Source organism: Gorilla gorilla, chromosome 1 (assembly GCF_029281585.2).
Source record: "Gorilla gorilla gorilla isolate KB3781 chromosome 1, NHGRI_mGorGor1-v2.1_pri, whole genome shotgun sequence".
NCBI classification, from domain to species: Eukaryota; Metazoa; Chordata; class Mammalia; order Primates; family Hominidae; genus Gorilla; species Gorilla gorilla.
Genome location: NC_073224.2, coordinates 77,862,064 through 77,883,892, shown reverse-complemented (window position 1 = coordinate 77,883,892; position 21,829 = coordinate 77,862,064). Strand labels below are relative to the sequence as shown.

Sequence of the window (21,829 nt, the reverse complement as noted above, 5' to 3'; positions counted from 1 at the left end):
ACCTGTGAAAATTTTAGTAGAAAAGTCTGACTCAAATGCAAAATACCTTAAACCACATTCAGGCAACTTAAAAAGAAATGAGACTTTTACTTTACTTAAATACAAGTTTCTTTCTTTTTCTTTTTTTTTTTTTTTTTGAGACAGGGTTTCACTCTTGTTGCCCAGCCTGGACAGTGCAATGGTGCGATCTTGGCTCACTGCAACCTCTGCCTCCCGGGTTCAAGCCATTCTCCTGCCTCAGCCTCCTGAGTAGCTGGGATTACAGGCACCCACCACAGGCCCAGCTAATTTTTGTATTTTCAGTAGAGATGGAGTTTCACAATGTTGGCCAGGCTGGTCTTAAACTCCTGACCTCAGGTGATCTGCCTGCCTCAGCCTCCCAAAGTGCTGGGATTACAGGCGTGAGCCACCACACCCGGCAAAATATGAGTTTCTTATAATCAGACCTGAAAATTTATACTTTAAGCACTTGAGCATTTGTGTTGTATTTGATTTGTAATTCAGTTATGATTACATTGTCCAACATAATTTTTTTATTCAGAAGCTGACACTTGTAAGATATTTATGTTTTTGCATATAATAGGTTTCAGAGAGAGGTTGCTAAACTGTGAGAGCTGTTAAACTGTCTTAAGGACAGAAGAGACCACTGACATGTGAATACCTCTCCCAGTATTTTGGAAAACTGGTTTTGAGGATTTGTTTTAACATAGTGAAACTCTAATAAGGAATTTTGTTTTTCTGTACTTATTTTAATCATGATTTTACAAATAAATTCTTAGTAATGTTTGTTATAAAATTATTTTTGCTGATTTTAAAAATGTGCACCTAGGAATTTTTGTAATATATAATGAGAAAATAAATAATGGCAAACAAGTGTGTCTGGAATCTCACCCTACCAGAGTCATACTTACTCTTGCTCTCATTTATTCATTCAGTAAACGTCTACTGAGCCCCCTGTGTTAGACAAGAAAGATATTGTCTCTACCCCTTCTCCTATATAGATGTCATTTTACTAGAAAGAGTATTAACTCATTTTGGTGATTTTCTCTCAAAAATGTTCTAGCGTGTTAATTATTCATAAACTATTGAAGCTCCTTATATCAAGTTCCTTTTAAAAGATACTTAAGTAGAAAGATTTGGGCTTGCCTAAATAACAAGGAAAGATAAGAAATACTCCTTTGAAAAAACAACTTTTAAACTCAGTTTTTAATGCTTATATTTTTTAGGTTCCTACAAACTTGATGACTTTTGAGTAGAAGCCTGAGAAAAAAAGAGAGGTGAACTGTTGCTTCTGTGTGAGCATGAGGACCTGATAAAAGAGCGCCAGCTATAAACCATCCTGTGCCAGGAAGAGCCCAGAGGCTCTGTCTCAGTCTTTGGAGTTCTGAACCAAAAAAGCACTAATTTCAGGGAATGAATTGAGATATTCCCAGAGAACAAATTGGAGTTGCAAAACAAACTGCCATGAACCATGCTTCTTATCTCAGAACTGACCTGTGGAAACCACTGCCTTAAAAGAATGAAAGGAAAACCAACATGAAACACCAAATAGTGTGTGTGAATCTTCTGGCGGTGCTGTGCTTGGAATAGATCGTAGCTAATTTGCATTTCTTTTAACTTTGTAATAATTTTAGAGGGGGGAATTGCCCTTTTTAGATATGCTTTAAAAAGGAAAAACATATTCTTGTGGATTCCATCAGGCGCTGGTTTTGAACCGAGGTGAAGAGACTTAGCAGGGATTGTACCAGCAGCCCACCTGCAAGGTTTGTTCTCCCTCTAGTAGTCTGCAACCTCACTGGCTTTCTCACAGCAAGAGTGTAGGAATGAGAAATGTTAGTCATGTGAGTTCTTGGGTTCGTTTGGGATTGGGTGGGGGTGTTTGTTTTGTTTTGGATGAGGGGAGAATTTTTTAAACACTAAACTTCTGAAATGTAGTACTGTAAGGGGAACATTATTTCCTGCAGGAGGTACAAAGGCTGAGTGTTCATTTGCCAGATGCTTTTTTTTAAATAGGTTCCAGAAAACATGGTTGTTTCTAACTAGGGTTAAAGTTTAGCTTTCTATATGAATTCATTGTTGGACCACAGATCTGCTTAAGTAAAGAACTATAATCCCAACCTAAACTTTTCTGAGATTTTACAATAATTAGATCTTTTTCCAAGTTAATTGGATTTTCCCTTCTCCCAGTCATAGGTGGTTTTTATCATCAAGACAGACTGATATTTTGTCAGGATATTTTCTTTTACAGTATTTGATGTGCATAATGCCAGAGTTATTTTTTTATTATTCATTTTCTCTCTTTTTGTTCAATATGAGATTCAGGATCATATTTGTTTAAAAGGTAACACATAGAGATGTATGTATATATTTTGTTATAAGACATACAAAATAATTTTAAGAGGGATAAAGGTGAAAATATCAGATTCTGGAAATTTTAAGTATCTAAACTTTATACTTGTATGATTTACCATATACATACCAAAACATTTTTCTGAAAATTTACTGTCGGTCTCTGACATGAAACCGTATTTTGTCAGTAGTTGACCAAGCAGTTTTATGAGAACTCTTCTATGCAATGATGCATTTAATTTCTAAAGTAAATGTTGAATTATTAAAAAAAAAAAAGTTTGAAGGTGAGATGCCTTAGAATTTTAATGAAAAATGACACTCAAACAAAGGCTATATGTCGAATGTTATAAACTCTTGAGACATAATAAATTTTAGCAGTGGCCTAGAGTAAGGTAATGCTTTGTGACTGATATCTACTAATAGACTTCTGTTACTTTGGGCCTCACATAAAATTTCACACATTCGTATTCTTAGAGAATTTTATACTTTTTTATTATAAGTATTTTGCCCTTGAGTCCATGAAACTTCAATAGAAAATATTGCTTATACAATAATTAGCTTAAAATCCATCCAAAGGAAAAGAGAAGAGCTTTTTTTGAGTGTTAAGTTTTTTAATTTAGTTTTCTGTTTGGAAAAGATGTTAAGAGTTCAAATATGCTTCTTATATAACAGAAATACCATTATTTTTGGGGTTTAGTGACACAGGCTGGAGAGGACAAAAGTTTCCTGTGCTGAATGATTTTTCAATTAATGCTCTAAGCTTAACCCATGTTGGGTAATAGAAAGACATAGCCAGCAGTATTACTACGTAGACCTTGCACATCTTACTTTTGTTTTGCATTTTTAAAAATTTCTTAATTTGTTTATTTCTCTTCAGAAATAGTGTTTTTAACAGTGTATGTGCTTTTTTAAAAAGTATTGTGAATGAGAACCCTGTGGATTTTTTTAATTTCATTTGTTTGTCATAATAAGCTAACGTAGAAATGTTGTAGGTTAACCATATCTGTGGAGATATGCAGTTGGAAGTCAGAGCCTGACATCACATAGTTTTGCCAAAGGGAGAGAGCTAAGCTGGAAGATGTGTTTGATACTTTCGGCTCTAAACATTAATGGATGTTTGCGTAGAGTAAGATAGTGTTCAAATTTGGTTAATAGTTTATAGATAGACTTGTGGCCTCTGACTGACTAAATTTCTTAACAGCGCAGAAGTCGTTGTTTTTCTGTCTTTAAAATTTATTCATTCAGAAAATTAGTCATTGCTTTTTAAGATTATTTTAGCATTTGAAGCAAATTGAAAACAGAGAAGTGACTTAAAATAGTGTAGGTGAATTTTTTATCTATAATTTACCAAATAATACCTGATAACAATTCAAAGAAAATATGTTACCAAAATATATTAAATATATAGGTAGTTCATTCGTGGGAAGATGAATCTTCTTATTAAGCCTGCCCTCAATTGTAAATAAGTGACTCAAAAACTCAAAATGTTCATCAGCATTAAGGTCATTTGTTTCACCCTTAGCCAAGAAGAACTCATTAGAAATTCAGTTATAATTTAAATTTAAGCCTGTTTATGATAAGCATAATGATTGGCATGTTATATAGCCTGTTGAAAATAACTACAGAATGACCTTCCAGAGCACTGTTTTTGGCCTCGTGCCCCCTCTGTTCAGGCTTTGCTTGTTTTTCAGAATATGATTTTTACCTCCAGACAGTAAGAATTGAACAAGAACTAATCAAACACACCTTCCTATTTTGTTTTCTTCACTATGTAAATATTATTTGGGCAAACATTACAAAAAGGGATCCAAACAATTTGAGTTTCAGTATTTTTTTCTCCCTAGGCATGTGCTTCAATTTCAAATATTTTTTCTGTGTGGAAAATGCCATGTAACTATCGCACTACCTTCTGTGTAGACTGTGTTGGTATTGGTTCTTTCTGTATATCAAAAGTCAGGGTGTATAACTGCAAAGTTTGTATAAGTGGCTTTATTCCTCTTCTAGAAGATTTATGAGGAGCCTAGGAAGCACTATTGGTACAGGAGGAAAAAAGAATGGAAAACATGTTTACAGACTCTAGCGTTCCTTATTAGCTTAAACTGGGGCCCTCAAAGAGCAGCCTGTTGATCTTTTGGCCAAATGACTTGAGCGTAAGTCTTTTATTTCTTTTTAAGGTTAAATCGTAAACTGTATACCTTTACTACTGAAGACAAAACTATAGGGCATCATACTAATTGAAAATCGATAGTAATAGGTTCCATCCATTGGCTTTTTAAATGAATAGATCTGGTATTGATTTCCTTCCTGTTTTTTTGAGGCACATTCCTTTACAACCAGTGTTTAAACCACCACGTAATCATCTTCTGCAAACAAGGGGTGCCCGTGTTGCCTAACAGAAGATAATCTTTAATAAAGCAAATCCTCTGCTTCAAAGGCTTTTGAAATAATTGGATCCCTTTTTGAAAAGGAAGATGAGTTTAACTGTGTCCAGGTGGAATAATAGTACTCCTGTTGCATGAATAGATGATACAAAGCAAGTGATGAGGTTGGTATGACTTCTTTAGTGACCTTTTAGTGTTTGCTTTTATTTTCCTCTCTTTTTTGTATTATTTCTTTCAAACATAGTAAATATACGATTTTACAGCCAAAGCGGTATTCTGTTTTTTCTAAGCTTTGAGATACAAATATTGCTACTTAATCACATTGATGATGAATTACTTTCCATGTGAACCTTTTCAAAATGATTTAAGTACCTTTGCTTTTGCTCCCCTAAAAATGGCTTGTGTCTAAAGTGACATTTTTTTTCCCTATTTGGAGGGTTCTAATGAAAGAGATCCAGGCATAAAAACTCTTTTGCTTGTTGAAAGCAATTTGATTACACCTATGTTTCAAGTTATAGTGGGGAGAAAATTTGGTCAGTGCCTTATTATTTGAAGAGCAATTTTAGGGCATCAAGTATGACAATAATCATGTGCCCTCTTGCTCCTCTTATTTCAGGAGTGTGTGCTATCCCTCTCTCCACCAGCTTAATCTTTCTCACCCCAAGTCTAACAAAGTCTTTACAGAAACCTCTGTAGGTGATTGTTGCAGTCTTCCTTGGTTTTTGAGTCTTTTTAAACAAGCTCCTACCCTGCTTCTATCCTTTTAGAGTAGGAGATTAAAAAATGAACCCACCCCAGTCAACCTTTAGATAAGCACTCTTAAAAACAAATTTGAAGAGCACTCTTCAGCCAAGTTCATTTTTATTTTGTTGTCGATGTTTTGAGCATACATTTAATTGTAAGGCCTTTTGGAAAAGCCCTAAAAGAATAAGATACAACCAGAAATATTTGAGTTTTGTTAAATGTACTGAAGTCTTGTAATGAAAATCCCTTTGGCCAGAAATGAGATTTATTTCCATTTATTTTTACATTTAAGTAACACTCAAAACAAACAAGTAGTCACTTAACCTGCCAGTTATTATTTTCTTGAAAATATACAAGAAAGTAAAAATATCTCTAATATATAAGTTAAAGGAAAGTTAAGAGACTAAGCTAGTTTTTTCAGTGAAAGCAAAGTTGGAAATATTTTGCTTCTCTCAGATTATTGGAAGACCTGGAGCTACTGGATGTTAACCTGAATCAAAATGTTCTTTTCACATTTTTTTAAAGGGTTAGTATGTTCCAGAGTAGGCAAGTAGTCATTCAAGCCAAATGAAAGAGTTAACTGGTCCTTGAGGAGTATTAGCAAAATTTAAATTTTGACCCTGGCCATTTGTACTACAGAAGTGATTATGGGATTAAAATAATACATAATTACAGTGTTTTGGGATTGGGCTCTTTTTTTTCTTAATAGAAAAGCAGAAACTTCATAAATAATAGCTGTGCTTTAGATACCAGATAACAAATATTGTTTCCCCTGAAGATATGACCTACTAGAACTACTCACATATATAGTCCAATAATTACTGACTTAATAGGTATGGTAAAATAGCTGATAATAAGTCAGACTCTCAAGAGTTTCTGTACCTTGATTATTGACAAATTCATTGTTTTACATCCTACTGAAGAACATGTGTGTGGGGAGGGGGTGGGGAACTGGTTCACAACATAATCTGAAGGAGATCAAACATCTGTAAGGACAGGTACCCAGTGATGATAATATATCTGAAAACACAAGCCATTTTTATTCTTTATCCCAATTAACTTGAGGTACTCTAATGATGAAGCACTCGATTGCACTATGACCTCCTTGAGTGATGTGCAGCTTGGTTCCTCTCTCACTTTTTGTTTCTTTTTAATATGCACATGTGAGTGTGCGATCTTCAGTGTGTCTGCATAAGCTAACTTAAAATGAATTTAAGTACAGTTTTCTGAAATATTTCTATTGAAATAAATTACTTAAAATTATAGATTGTGTGAGGATGTTTTTGTTACTGTATTTGCATTTTTATCATTAACTTTTAAGGTGCAAATAAACTTTAAGTTGATTTTTTTCCCCTTTCTAAGGTAGTCAACAAGGCTATTGTTGGTGCAGGGAAAGCTCTGAAAAAACTTTAGTCACTCTTCTCTAGCCCAGGACAAGAATGTGCCACCTCGCATGTGGACAAATGGGGTTGTGGGGAATAGAGAGTAAGGGCATAACATTTCCAACTACATCTCCCACTCCGAGTATGTGATACAATAGGAGTAGTCCCCAAAGAGGCTCTCTTTGCTAATACATAACATTTTTTTCTTTTTACCATTTCTGAAAACAATCCATATTCCAGACCATGGAGCTTTAAATTGGAAGAAGTACAGAAATACCTGTGTGGAGTCTCCTGTAGGCTATTGTCTGGGTGTTGGTTATGCTTGAGAATTCCACGTTAGCTTAGCCTCTGCATGGTTTAGGAACCCCCAGCCAGGAAAAGCCCAATATTTTGGCAAATTATAATTCAGTTTTCAGCAGTTTTCTCACCTCCATAGTGCCCTTTGAAAATTCTCACTGTCCCTTTACTTGAACCAAAAGAGAAGAATGACACTTATTTGATGGGGCCAACCTGTCGTTACCTCATATAGTACTACCTTTGTCATACATCAGTTTCCCATATATGCAGAATTTCCTAGATCCCCTTTCCTGTTTCAACAGTTGTTTGTCCCAACCAATACCATATTGTCTTCATTACTATATAGCTGTATAAGTTGGTATCTGGTGAGCTAATTGTATGTTCTTCAGAATTACCTTAGCTCTTCTTGACTTTGTCTTTGCTGTAAATTCTAGGATCAGTTTGTTATGTTCCATGAAAACACTGTTGTTATTTTTATTGGAATTACTTTGGATTTATAGGTTAATTTGAGAATTAACAGTTTTGAAAAATTTACTCCTTTCATCTGTAAACATGTCTCTCTGTTCATTTAGGGCTTTTAATGTCCTTCAGTAATGTTTTACAGTTTTCTCCTGAGTAGTCTCTTACATTTTTTATTAGTTTATGTCTAAGTAAGTTAGTTTTTCTTTCTACTATGAATGTGACTTTTTTGTTACATTTCCTCATTGACTGTTGTGTGTAGGAATGCCATTGGTCTTTATGTTGATTCTTATATCTAGCAACCTTGTTGAACTCCCTTACCTAGTTATAATGGTTTGTCCAGAGATCTGTTGGAATTATATTGGTGGCAAATAAGAATAGTTGTTTCTTCCTTTCCAATCTTTGTACCTTTTTTTTCTTGTCTTATCCTTATTTGGCTAGGACTCCAGTACAATATTGGATTAGAAGCAGTGGTACAATGCCAAAGAACTTAATTATCCAGTCTCCTCAGAAAACCTCAGAATATAACACAGCCCTAGAATGAACCCTAAGCATGTTATAGTGTAGCCCAAGTATAATCTTTATTGTATTTTTAGGCCAACTAATCATCAACTTAAATTTCTCCTTTTTCTTGTAAAGTATGTTTATACTCTTAGGCAGAAAATAAGTGGCATTTGCTCTCAGCCACCACTTATCAGTCAAAACTAAGTAAAATGGTGGGTCACAGGGATACTGCAAAATTTAGAGTATCCACGTGTAATTAATTTTCTTATTCTATGTCATTGATTCTCAACTGGAAGCGATTTTGTCCCCAGGAGATATTGTCAGTGTCTACAGACATTTTTGGTTGTCACAACTGGGAGAGGGTTCTTCTGGCATCTAGTAGGTAGAGAGGTAAGGGATGCTGCTAAACATTCTATGGTGTACAGGCCAGCCCCCCAGCAAAGAATTATCTGTTCCAAAATGTCAATAATGCCAAGGTTGTGAAATCCTGCTCTATGTGAGTGACTTATTGTATCTCATAAGTTGAATATATTGAGCTTGGTTGTAGGAAAGCGGTTTATGTTTGGCAAGGGACTTTAACTTTTCCCTGGAAGTTAACCTTTCTTACAGAAGTTTAACCTACTGGCCAGAGGAGATAAATTAATAGCACGGGAATATATTCATGGCCTGGACCATAATGTGTTATTCTTCAAGTATTTGTTGAGCTAAAAGCTACATGTTTCAACTAAAGTAGATTTGTGGGGACATTCTAAATGAGTGCAGACCTACAGAAATGTTTGTCTACCTCTGTATGGTTATTCCAAGTCTGAAAAGATAACCCCAATAGCAGTAGGACAAAATAGGTTATCAATATGTCAGGCTGGATTATTTATTTAACTAATCTGAGCTTCAATAAAACCAGAAGCTATTTACTTTTTGTTCTTATGATAGTGTTATATCCACATTATAAAAAGTTCAACTACAGAAAATTATACAGTGAAAAATGCATGCCCGACCTATCAAATTCCCATCTCCAAATTTAATAAAAACATCTATCTTTGACTAAATTCCTGTAATGCTAGCCTAGTTTCTTTCAGTCTCAGGCTCTGAAGAATGATTTTGCACCTCCCTCAAACCTTTGCCCAATCTAAGACCCTTACATATGCTCTAGTACTGTCAGAGCTAAAAGCATAAAAAGTATCGTCCTTACTCCACATAGACTTGTGATGCATTGGTTACATTATTTTTTATTTGGTCGAATTAGCTGTAAAAATGATTATAAGAGAGTACTTTGAACAAATATATGCCAACAAATTGAATAACCTAGAAAATGGACAAATTTCTGGAAACTCGAAACCTACCAACACAAAATCACAAAGAACATCTGAAGAGACCTATAACTAGTAAGGAGCTTATAGATCAGTAATCAGAAACCTCCCAAAAAAGAAAGACCGTGAACCTGAAGGCTTCACTGGTGAATGATAAAACATTAAAGACAAATTAATACCAATCCTTCTAAAATTTTTCCAAAAAATCAAAGCTGAGGGAACACTTCCTAATTTATTCTGTGAGGCTAGGATTATCCTGACACCAAAGTCAGACATAGACACTACAAGAAAACCACAGACCAACATCTATTATGAGCAATTTATGCAGAAATCCTCAACAAAACACTATAATTTTAATTTCAGCAGTGTATTACAAGGATTATATAACATGACTGAGTGGGATTTATTCCTGAAATGCAAGGATGGTTCAACATGAAAATCAATATAGTACACCATATTAACAGAATGAAGGAAAAAAATCTCAGTCGGTGCAGAAAAAGTATTTGACAAAATTCAACACCCTTTCATGATTTAAAAAAATGATAATAACAAACTAATAGACTCTACCTCAACATAAAAGCCATATATGGAAAAGCCATATATGGAAAACCCACAGCAAATACACTGAATGGTGAAAGACTGAAAGCTTTTCCTCTGAGATCAGGAACAAAGCAAGAATGTACACTTTCACCACTTCTATTGAACATAGAACTGGAAATTCTAGCCAGAATTGGAAAGGGAAAGATAAAATTATCTCTGTTCACAGATGATATGATTGTATATGCAGAAAACCCTAAAGATTACACACACACACTATTAGAACAAGTAAATGAATCCAGCAAAGTAGCGGGATACAAAGTCAACATAAAAGTCAGTCACATTTCTGTATACTAACAATGAGCAATCTGAAAATTACAAAATTCCATTTCCTAAAGCATCAAAAAATAAAATAGGAACTAACTTAACCAAGGAAGTAAAATATTTGTGCAATGAAAACTATAAAACGTTGCTGAAAAAAATTAAAGGCAAATAAATGGAAACATCACCTGCTCCTGGATTGAAAGACAATATCGTTAAGATGTCAGTACTACTCAAATCAATATATAGATTCAATACAATCCCTATTGTAGTGTTTTTTACAGAAATAGAAAACCCCATTCTAAAATTCATATGGAATCTCAAGGGACCCCTAATAACCAAAACATCTTGAAAAAGAACAAAGCCGGAAGACTTATTTCCTGATTTCAAAACTTACTACAAAGCTACAGTAATCAAAGTACTGTGGTACTTGCGTAAAAACATAAACCTACGGGATAGAGAGCCCAGAAATAAACCCTCACATATATGGTCAAATGATTTTTGACAGGGTGCCAAGACATCGATAAGGAAAGGAGTCTTTTCAGATGGCGCTGGGGAACTGTATCTCCACATGCAAAAGAATGAAGTTGTATCCTCACCTAACACTGTATACAAAAATTAACTCAAAATGAATCAAAGACCTTAATGTAAGACCTAAGCCTGTAAGTCTTACTGAAGATAACATAGGGCAAAAGCTTCACATCGTTGAATTTGGCAGTGACTTTATAGATAAGACACTAAAGGCACAGGCAACAAAGGGAAAAACAGATTGGACTTAATGAAAATTTAAGATGTGTGTCATAGACAATATAAACAGAAAGCAACCCACAGAATGGGAGAAAGCATATGCAAATCATCTAGCTGATAAGGGATTAATATCCAGAATGTATAGAGAACTGAAACTCAGCAACAGAAATAATCCAGAAATGGGCAAAGAACTTGAATACACATTTCTCTGAAGAAGATTGCCAATAAATACATTTTTTAGAATGCTTAATATCAGGATTAATTAGGGAAATGCAAATCAAGGGTACAGTGAGATACCACATCCCACCCAATGGGATGGCTACTATCAAAAAATAAATAACAAGTGTTTGGTGAGGATGTGGAGAAATTTAAAGACCTGATTGGATTGTTAAAGGTAAAGCTACAAAGACAGTGAAAGGAAATCTCTGTGAACCTGGATGGGAAAGAACTTAAATCCCTCAAAGCCCTTCTGTAAATACAAAAAACAGGGTTTCTGTTCAATGGACAAGACAAAGTTAACAGACTGGTGAAAATTTGGAAGAAAACTTTAGGAGTTTATAAGAGCAAAAGATTAATGTCAAGAAGATACAGGACATTTTTGCAAAATAAAATGAGAAAACTGAGCTAACGGATATGAATAGACAATTTATAAAGGGAAGTCTAAATCATGAAAAAATGCTCAACCTCACTAGTAGAGAAGTGCAAGGTGAGAGCTGTCATGTTCTATATGTTTTATCAAATTTGGTGAAAAATAGCCAGATAATACCGGTTATGGTTTGGGGAAAACTGGAATCCTCATGCACTCAGCAGATGAGGGTATAAACTGATGAGGCCATGCCAGAGAACATCTGGACAGTATTAGGGAAATCATGTATGTGTATAGAGCACAGGAATAAGGATTCTGATGCTGGAATTGAACTGCCTGGGTTCAGACGCTGGCTCTGTCACTTAACTAGTGGCAGGACCTGGAGCAGGTGACTTCGTCCCTCAATTTCCTCATCAGTAAAATGTGCAGTGTCAGAACCCATGTCGTAGAGTTGTTGTAAGGCTAAACTTAGCTGATAAATCTCAAGCCCTAGAGCAGGGCTAGCACATAGGAAACACTTGGTCAGTGTGAGGGAGATTAGTGTCATTGTTACACTGTAACCTACTAGCTGCTCTTGGAATCAGGCACTGGGAGTGAGATTAGGAATGAAGGGGAAATTTTACATGGAACAGTTACAAAACAGTCATAAAACTAGTCACAAGAGTCAGGTCTTTGCAGTTACCTATGAATTAAGTCACAGTGAACTAAGGAGTGTCTTCACCTGTATATCGAATATAGAAATAAACCAGGCATATTCCTTATGAACAAACTAGCAAGGAGAGGAAAACCTGAAGAAAAGCCACCTGTAAAACAATTCCCGTGGCCGGGCACGGTGGCTCACGCCTGTAATCCCAGCGCTTTGGGAGGCCGAGGTGGGCAGATCACCTGAGGTCGGGAGTTTGAGACCAGCCTGGCCAACATGGTGAAACCCGATCTCTACTAAAAATACAAAAATTAGCTGGGTGTAGTGGCAGGCACCTGTAATCCCAGCTACTCAGGAGGCTGAAGCAGGAGAATCGCTTGAACCCGGGAGGCGGAGGTTGCAGTGAGCCAAGATGGCACCTTTGCACTCCAGCCTGGGTGACAGAGTGAGTCTAAAAAAAGAAACAATTCGCATTTATTATTGTTTGGGGGTTTTGGGGGGTGGTGGTTGGTTTGGGTTTTTGTTTTGAGATGGAGTCTCGCTCTGTCACCCAGGCTGCACTGCCGTGGCACTATCTTGGCTCACTGAAACCTCCATCTCCCAGGTTCAAGAGATTCTCATGCCTCGGCCTCCCGAGTAGCTGGGATTACAGGTGCACACTACCATGCCCAGCTAATTTTTGCATTTTTAGTAAAGACAGGGTTTCACCATGTTGGCCAGACTGGTCTCAAACTCCTGGCCTCAAGCGATCCGCCCCCCTTGACCTCCCAAAGTGTTGGAGTACAGGCATGAGCCACCACGCTGGCCTTGTTTTGTTTTTATAGAGACAGGGAGTTGCCATGTTGTCCAGACTGATCTTGGCCTCAAGTGATCCTCCCGCCTTGGCCTTCCAAAGTGCCAGGATTACACACATGAGCCACTGCGCCCAGCCTATTGTTGATTATTAAGAGGAGTATTTCAGCCACATGGGTTAGATCGCTGGAGGGCCTTGTATAAAATGCAGACTTCTGAATGCCACCCCACCAGCCAAATCAGAATCTGAGGCCAGGGTCTGCTGCACACTAAAATGTGCACCTGATTTGCCCACAGCCCAAGTTAAACTAGAAGTAACAGTTGCTGAATTTGCTTTATTATTGCCTGATTGTCAGACCCAAGCTTTTCAGAAACCATTGGCATCTGTGTTAAGCTGTTGTGGGAGAAAGACAAGCAAGTCATCATTTTTATTGCCAGAAACTATTCTGAGATTTTAATGTGAAAAGTGGAAATTTTTTAATTGAGTTAGAAGAAAAACCTGGAGATTCGTGAACAATTAACAATAGGTGCAATCAATGAACCCCCTGCCAGCCGTTAAGCCTTCTAGTAGCCATGTTTTATGACTTTATATAACCTAAATCATGTTTTAACAAATTTTAACCACAAAAACATGGGGTTAGTATTTCCATTTTAAAAGAGAAATGACTACACTTTTGAGGGTGATTGTATCTCCCTTGATCTTTGAATTAGCCTAAGAAAATATCCAAATATGGCCTGGTGCAATTTGAATTGAGACCTCTGATTCTAGACTAACTTGCTAGGGTACAGTTAATGAAGTTCTGTCTCATTCCAAATCAAAATACTGTACTGCACTTGAGTAACAAATTCTATGTGCTTCCTTGCTTTTACTTAAAACTGATTCCCCTCTTAAAGGAAAACTCATTTCTGTCTCTATGTTTTTCCTTCTCTAAAAAGAGGCTTTTATTCTGTGTTCATATTGGTTAAAGTAGTCTCCGAGTGCCATTTGTTATTTGAGCTGCCTGGTAGCAGGAGGGCTTCTGCAGTCATGGGACTTTCCCAGGGGCACATCTTACTATTGTTTGAAAGTGACATGAGGTTCCCTGTTACAGCACAAGCTTATTTTACCCACTCCCTCTCTCTGAACTCACAGAAAAGGGAAAAGGACAGTTAGGAGAACATATCAAATGATGAGAGTGTTTCATAACATACTGAGCTGTGCATTTTGAAGCAGTAAAGAGGATTTTTCCAGTAACACTAATCCACAGCAATTTAGAAACCATCAGTACATACACCTGTTCCTGAAGGCAGTCATGAGCTTTCCAGGCTCCTTTAAATATGGAAGAGAAATACCTCCAGTAGTGCCTAAACCAAATAATCTCTCTTCCCTTATACTTCTATTGTTAGAGTTTAATCTTTCATGTTAGCCTTTTTTTTTTTTTCATTTTTTGTCAGTGTGCATCTCACTTTTGGATTTCCACTTAATCTTTCATTTGTTTACAGTGCAGTTGTCTCCCTTCATATTTTATTTAGATCAGTGGTTCTTAAGTTTGGCTGAAATTTAGAATCACCTAGCAAGTTTTTAAAAGTCCCAGTTCTCAGGCTGCACACCAGACCAATTCTATCAGAGTCTGTGGGTGGGAGGCCAGGCTAGGATCCAGGCATTAATAATTTTTGAAAGCTCCCCCAGGTGACCTGAATATCTAGCTCAGGTTGAGAACCAATATTTAGATTGTTGGTCTATAAGCATTACAGAGACTTTTGAACAGTGGTTCTCAAACTTTAGAGGGCAACAGAATCCCTGGAGGACTTATTAAAACACAGAAATTAAAAATTGGATTAGAAAGGGAAGCATCAGAGGATCCATCCTGAGCTCTGCGTGAATGTGAATGGGGTCCCTTCGATATCATGATTATATGAGTTGGGGGATGGGAGGGCACAAAAGAAGACACCACCCAACCCTTAGGAAGCTCAGGATCTTGCAAAGGAGGTAGAGCTCACACCTGGGCAGCAGCAAGTTTTCTGAGCAGCCGTGAAGCAGCAGAGAGAGCCTGGGGCTGACAATGCCTTTACTCCCATTCTGTCAGAGGTGTTTGAACCAGAGCAACTCCATCTTGAGTAGGGGCTGGGTAAAATGAATCCTACTGGTCATCTGCATTCCCAGATGGTTAAGGCATTCTAAATCACAGGATGAGATAGGGGGTCAGCACAAGATACAGGCCATAAAGACCTTCCTTATAAAACAGGTTGTAGTAAAGAAGCCAGCCAAGACCCACCAAAAGCAAGATGGCCATGAGAGTGACCTTTGGTCATCCTCACTGCTACAATCCCACCAGCGCCATGGGAGCTTACAAATGCCATGGCAATGTTAGGAAGTTACTCTATATGGTCTAAAAAGGGGAGGCATGAATAACGAATAATCCACCCCTTGTTTAGCATATCATCAAGAAATAACCATAAAAATGGGCAACCAGCAGCCCTCGGGGCTGCTCTGTCTATGGAGTAGCCATTCTTTATTCCGCTACTATCTTAGTAAACTTGCTTTCACTTTACTCTGTGGACTGGCCCTGCATTCTTTCTTGCGCAAGATCCAAGGGCCCTCTCTTGGGGTCTGGATCAGGACCCCTTTCCTGTAACAGTTCCATCTGGGGCAGATCACCTAACCTCCCCTGAAGTTCCATGCTGACTTCTGCAAAATTGGAACATTAACAATGTTTTGACTGCTTGCAACAATGTAGTTACTCGCAAAAGGATTATTTGAAAACATCCATAATTCCCTTTCCCCCTCCCTAACAATAACAAAATATTTTGAAACTACAAAAAGAAGAAATTGTTTTGTATTTGAATGTGTTAAATAGGGCCATTTCCTCTCCAGTTCACTACAGTCCCCACCACTCACTATAGCCTTCTTTTTTTTTTTTTTTTTTCACTCTTGTTGACCAGGCTGGAGTGCAATGGCACGATCTCAGCTCACTGCAACCTCCACCTCCCGGGTTCAAGTGATTCTTCTGCCTCAGCATCCTGAGTAGCTGAGATTACAGGCATGCAGCACCACACCTGGCTAATTTTTGTATTTTTAGTAGAGACGAGGTTTCACCATGTTGGTCAGCCTGGTCTCGAACTCCTGAGCTCAGATGATCCACCCGCCTCAGCCTCCCGAAGTGCTGGGATTACAGGCATGGGCCACCGCACCCGGCCCCTATAGTCTTTTGACTGATGTTTCTTTACCAATTCAGGTGTTGTCATGTGATGCCTAGAACTGGGCATCCCATCTTATGACCAAGATAAAGGCTGGCCCTTGAGCAAAGCTGGTCCTCAGAGAACAGAAGGGAAAGATGGAAAGAACCAAGGCCCATAATGATTTTCTTGTGCTGCTGAACTAACCCTACAAGAGCCTTACTTCTGGACTTTTAAGAGAGAAAAAGAAAAATGGGAGAAAGATAGGGAAGAAGAAAAAAGGAGAGAAAGGAGAAAAAAGAGAGGAGAGGGAGGGAGGAAAGAAGGAGGGAAAAAGGAAGAAGAAAGGGGGAAAAAATCAGCCACCTTTAAGAATTTTAGATGTGCTGGTAAGAAATAATACAGCTTAAAAAATAGATTTCTGCTTGTGTAGCCTAATTTATTAATTTTTAAAACTATGATCAGATGGTATTGATTAGTGGTCTCAAAATAAGGGAAAGAAACACCTATTTCTTGTGTTATTTTTTATTAAAGCAGGGAACAAATGGGACCTTCACAGTCCTTAAAGATGAAATACCCCCAAACCAAACCAGGGTTCACTGGCAAAGCAAAGCAGTGTCCTTACATCTCGGAGGGCCCTGACCCGCCTCTGTCCCGAACCCCACCAGCAGCAGCTCTGCTAGAAAGGGAACATTTTGTTCCTTTATTGTGGTAAACCAGACCCAGGGCCCCGCTGGTTCTCAAGTCAGCTGTGAGGCTGACACGCTGCCTTTCGGGGTCAGTTTGGCCCCCACAGCAGGCCCTGGGGAAGCAGCCACGCCCTCAGCTCCCTTGGGGCCCTGTCTTCCATTCCTTAACAGGACCAGCTTCTTCAGAGACTCTGGACTCTCATAAACGTTGAAGCCAGATTGTTTCCCTCTTTGCTTTTGTTTTGATGTATTTTTAAATAATTAGGCTTTTACTCTCAAGTATTTTCGTTCTCCATCACTGGCTGAGGGGCAGCTCTCACACCACACTAGGGCAAGGCATGCTACTATGGTATCCAGTAAACAGTTGCCAAACAAAGTCAAAAGTTCTCTTTGGCCAAAGCCAAAATCAAGTTCTCTTTTGTACTTGTTGTTCTTCCATCTGCCCTGAGCTATGTCATAGCTGTCAAAATATGTCACCCCCTGCACCTCCGTGCAGGGTTTAAGAAAAGCAGCTCCTTGGACTTTTGCCAGCGACTTCCTTGCAACATCTTAATTATCCATTTTTTGCTTAGCAAGTCAATCTAGAAAGAACCGCTTCTTTTATTCTTGGAAAGTAAGTACTTGGGAATGTTCAATGAAAACCAATATGTGCTGAACTCCTGCTCTGTGCTAGGTTCTGGGGAAGGGGAGGCAGTCCCTGACCAAGGGGATCTCACAGTCAGTGAGGAGAGTGTCCCCTGAGGTCGCTGGGAAGAAGCAACACATTTCCCTGTCCAGTGGCAACTACCTCCTCATCACCTAATCCCTGCACCCGGAGCACAAACTCATCCTAAGCAAAGGCAACCGAGCAGCTGTTTTCCTGTTCACCCCACCTCAGGTCCTCACTACTTTCCTACCGATACTATTCTAAGCTCCCAACACATTTTGTGAAAGTAAGTCAGTTTGATTCATCATATAGTCATTGGTTCTGATGTTGTGGTTCTAAGCTTATTTTATACATTGTATCTAATTTATTCTTTCTTAACAACCCTGTACAGTAGAGATACTTCTTGAATTACAACCAGAAAATTTGGAGAGGTTGAAGAACTTGCCTACAGTCACCCAGTAAGGAGGTGGAGCCAGGATTCAAACTCTGGTCTGATTCTCGGCCCTGGTGGACACTGGCTTTCAGAGCTGTAACTTGCAATTTTGGTGCCCAGAACCTGCGGCACAAAAGCTCCACAAATGACTTTGTGATTTATTATGAAACTCAAAGAAAGAACAACCCAGCAGCTTCCTACTTTAATTTCCCTTGCTAATGACAGTTTTCAGCTGAAGAAATCCATGTGCTGTCAACATGTAAATATAACCTTTTTTTTTTTCCAATGTCTGTTCCCGGGACAGAGCCTCCCAGTAGGCCTTGCACTGTGCTGCATGTGGTCCCTGGAGTTTTACAGCCTCACTACAGACACAAAACAGAGTGGTTAACACAAGCAATCCTGAATTGCATAAATGTGCTGGATGCCCATGCTAGACTAAGAAAGTTCTTCGTATTCAGGAGAAACACTGTGGCCCTGAGAGGCCAGGGAAGGCCACGTGGAAGAGGAGAGTCCATGGGTGCATAGGATTTAGGACCAGGGGAGAAGAATTGCAAGCAAGAGCTGGAAGTATACAGTTGAGGCTGGGAAGAGCTCACATTGGGAAGTGGCAACACATAAAGTTGGAAAAGTAGGTTAGAGCCAAATTGCTCAGGATTTTAAGTGCCAGAAGGAGGAATTGGAGAATGGAAGCTGGGAGACCAGGCAGGAAACAGCTATGCTCCAGGAGAGAGAGAGCAAGGGTCTGTCCCAAAGTGGGAGCACAGGTAGGAAACAATTGAGAGGCATTTTGAAGGATGAAGGCTCCTCTGTCTCCTGTGCCCAGGAGCCCTGCCCTCTGCTAGGCTGTGGGACTAGTAATGCTGATTAACTGATCTGCCAGTGGATGCATTGGCCCTCCCTGATGACCCGGCACCCTTCTTGAAGAAGAGTGGGACTCTGGCCCCCTCTCCCTCCATGTTCAACTGCCCACATCACTCAACTCTTCCTGTCCACCACACTTACCCTCCCAAGTGTATTTCCTCATCTGCAAAAACAGCATGAGAAAGCTCCTCCTTCCTAAGTTTATTGTGAGGTTGAATAAGGTCATGCGTGGAAGATGCAAAGCACAGGGCCTGGCGCTTGTAACCACTCAGCAGATGGGAACCGCCAGCATGAATATTCTGCACCCTTGGTCAGCTGGGACCCGTTATTGAGAGTGGCTATTCTCCTCTCTCTCTGTGAAATGTTAGACACTAGCAGACAGCTGAAGGTGAAATCAAGCAAGTTTGAAGTGTGGTCTGTCTCTGGGGCTACTTGTCAGGTAAGTTGGACATAAGCAACTTCCTAAGAAAAGAGCCAGAAGTTGTTTCATTCTGACAGTGAAGCATGACTTCATAGTTTCTTATTCTATAAATTGTACAGACAGACTTTTCTTCCTTTTTGTGTTTATGCTATGATATCTTGGAGCCAAGCTATAGCAGAGCCCCTGGATAGGAATTTAGGATGCTTTTGGACCCCTTCCATAGAGGTCAAGTCCTGGGAATACTGGAAGGGCCTTCACACAAGAGCTCCCTCATCCCATCCCTGTATGTCCTGGACATAGAAAGAGAGGAGGAACTGACATTTAACGACAACGTGCTGTGGCTTTGACACGTGTCATGTTATGTAACCCTCACACCAGTCCTACGAGATAGGGATTGTTATCTGCACTGTTGTAAGTAAGGAAATAGTCTTGGTTGAAGGGCCTTACCCAAACTCACACATCTAGTCATCACTGCAACCAACATTCTGCCTCTTGGCGCTCCTGGCTGAAGCTCCTTATTTCTTGCATACTCTCCTTCTCCCAGGGCTGCTGAGGCCACATGGTAAGCCTACTGCTGCTGTTCCTATGAGTTTCCTTTTTCAATGTGTTTTTTAGGAGATGAGGCCTCACTGTATTTCACCACCTGGAGTGCCATGGCTATTCACAGGCACAATTGTAGCTTACTACAGACTCCTAGGCTCAAGCAATCCTCTTGCCTCAGCCACTCGAGTGCAGGGACTACAGGTGTGTGCCACCATGCCTGGCCTGTTACCATGACTTCCCAGTTCAGCAGATTTTCTGTAATAGGATGATTGAGAGGTTTGTAGTTCCATAATGGTGGCTGGCTATAATGATTACCTATAACTATATAATCGGGAATAAACTGAAACAGGTGCAAACTCTAATCAGCCCCAAATAACATCTTAATGACAAGTAGAGGACAAATTAAATGGAAGCAAAGTCGTAGGACAGAGTACAGAAAAGCATGGTGACAGGAGTTTCTTGTCTGTCTCTAAGGAAGTAGGATGGGATGGAGAGTCAATTCAATTTAGACAGAAACTGAAGATCAAACAACAGAACATTTTAGCTTCTATTTTATGTATTTTACAGCTGGATTCCAAAGAAGATAAATAAATTATATTTGCACCTATCATCTTTTCAAATATCTTTGCCAACAAAGTCATTCAATATATTGAGTGTCCCTGTGGTCAAGATCTTACACATTTAATGTATGAAAGAGGAGAGACAAGCCCTGCAGCAGAAAATCTCACAATTTGAGGGAGAAGAAATGGGAGCAAGGAGTTGTTTAAGAAAGACAAAATACATACAAAGTAATGTGTCCGCAAGTGGGAGCCATGATAGCTGTGGGTGTGGAGTTGCCACATGATGATGTTCAATGGCTGGCTGCCTGATCAAGCGGAGCCTCAAAGGTCATCTGTGGCTTGGTAGAGGCCTGGGTCCAGATCGGGCCCTTAACTTTTAAGTTTCAGAAACCCCGTGTTGTAATCAGCCCACACAACGTTGACCAGGCCTCAAGGAATGGACTCTTGCCAACCAAACTCCCTTAGTAGACTGATGGGAAAACCAGCATGCCAGTTGAAGTAATGTACCATCAGAGACACACCTTTCTAATTACTATGCAGGGGACCCCTTTCTGTTGTGTACCAGAAAAACTGAATTAGCATTTAGAAAACTACTTGTTAAACAGGAATCAGGGTAAAAGAAGTCTTCAGGAGTGTGTGGCTCAGATCGTTGGTACAGTCTGGAACATTTTTGCCATTCCCTGACACCCCTGGGGAAACACTAGCTAGATTCTTACTCTTCACCTCTCTTCTTCTAGGCTCCTTACAGACCCTTTCATGCCTTTAATTCTCTTTACTTCTCATCAAATGACATGACTTATTACAACTTACCTTGTCATTACTTTTTGTAATTTAATCTTCCAATAAACTTTGGGTATCTAATCTTGATGTAGCAAACCATGAAATCCTCAGCAATATATTTGCAAAACCACCCCCAGGATGGGTTGCATCTGCAAGTGTTTAATCTCAATTTATATTGTGAAGATTCTTATGGCTTCCCCTTCAAATCCCGACACCCTTTGACTTTGTCCCCAAATTCCAGAGGTGCTATTATCCATACAGACATATGTTATAGATTCCAGAAGTGCTAGAAGATTCTGGAAGATAAGAGGAACTGAATTTATATTGCTCTGAAACAGGATGCACAGAAAAGCAAGTCTCACACCACTCCTCTTTCATGTCTGATGCAGCACAAGTGTATAGACAGCTCATCCCTGGAGCTCATGATTACAGAGTTCCTTCTAGCCTACTTCTGTTGTAGTCAGCCCTAGCTACTATAACAAAATACCATAGACTGGGTGGTTTAAACAACACACATTTATTTCTCACAGTCCTGGAGGCTAGAAAATCCAACATCAAGATACCAGCAGATTCTGTTTGGGTGAGGGCTCTTTTCTTGGCTTGCAGACAGCCACCTTCTCACTGTATCCTCACGTGGTGGGGAGAGTGAGCTCTGGTCTCTCCTCTTCTTATAAGGACACTAATCCAGTAA

General features: G+C 39.1%; 1 protein-coding gene across 8 annotated transcripts in view; it reads left to right on the top strand.

Annotated features, from left to right (window-relative positions):
• RALGPS2 (Ral GEF with PH domain and SH3 binding motif 2) overlaps positions 1-4,998 on the top strand; it is a 185,788-nt gene extending 180,790 nt beyond the window's left edge. For all 8 annotated transcript variants that reach the window (XM_031013660.3, XM_031013656.3, XM_055366711.2 and 5 more), the window contains one exon: positions 1,227-4,998. In XM_031013660.3, coding sequence (XP_030869520.1) covers positions 1,227-1,256 — 30 coding nt within the window. In that variant the 3' untranslated portion in view covers positions 1,257-4,998. The remainder of the gene's footprint in view (positions 1-1,226) is intronic.
• The last annotated feature ends 16,831 nt before the right edge of the window (positions 4,999-21,829 follow it).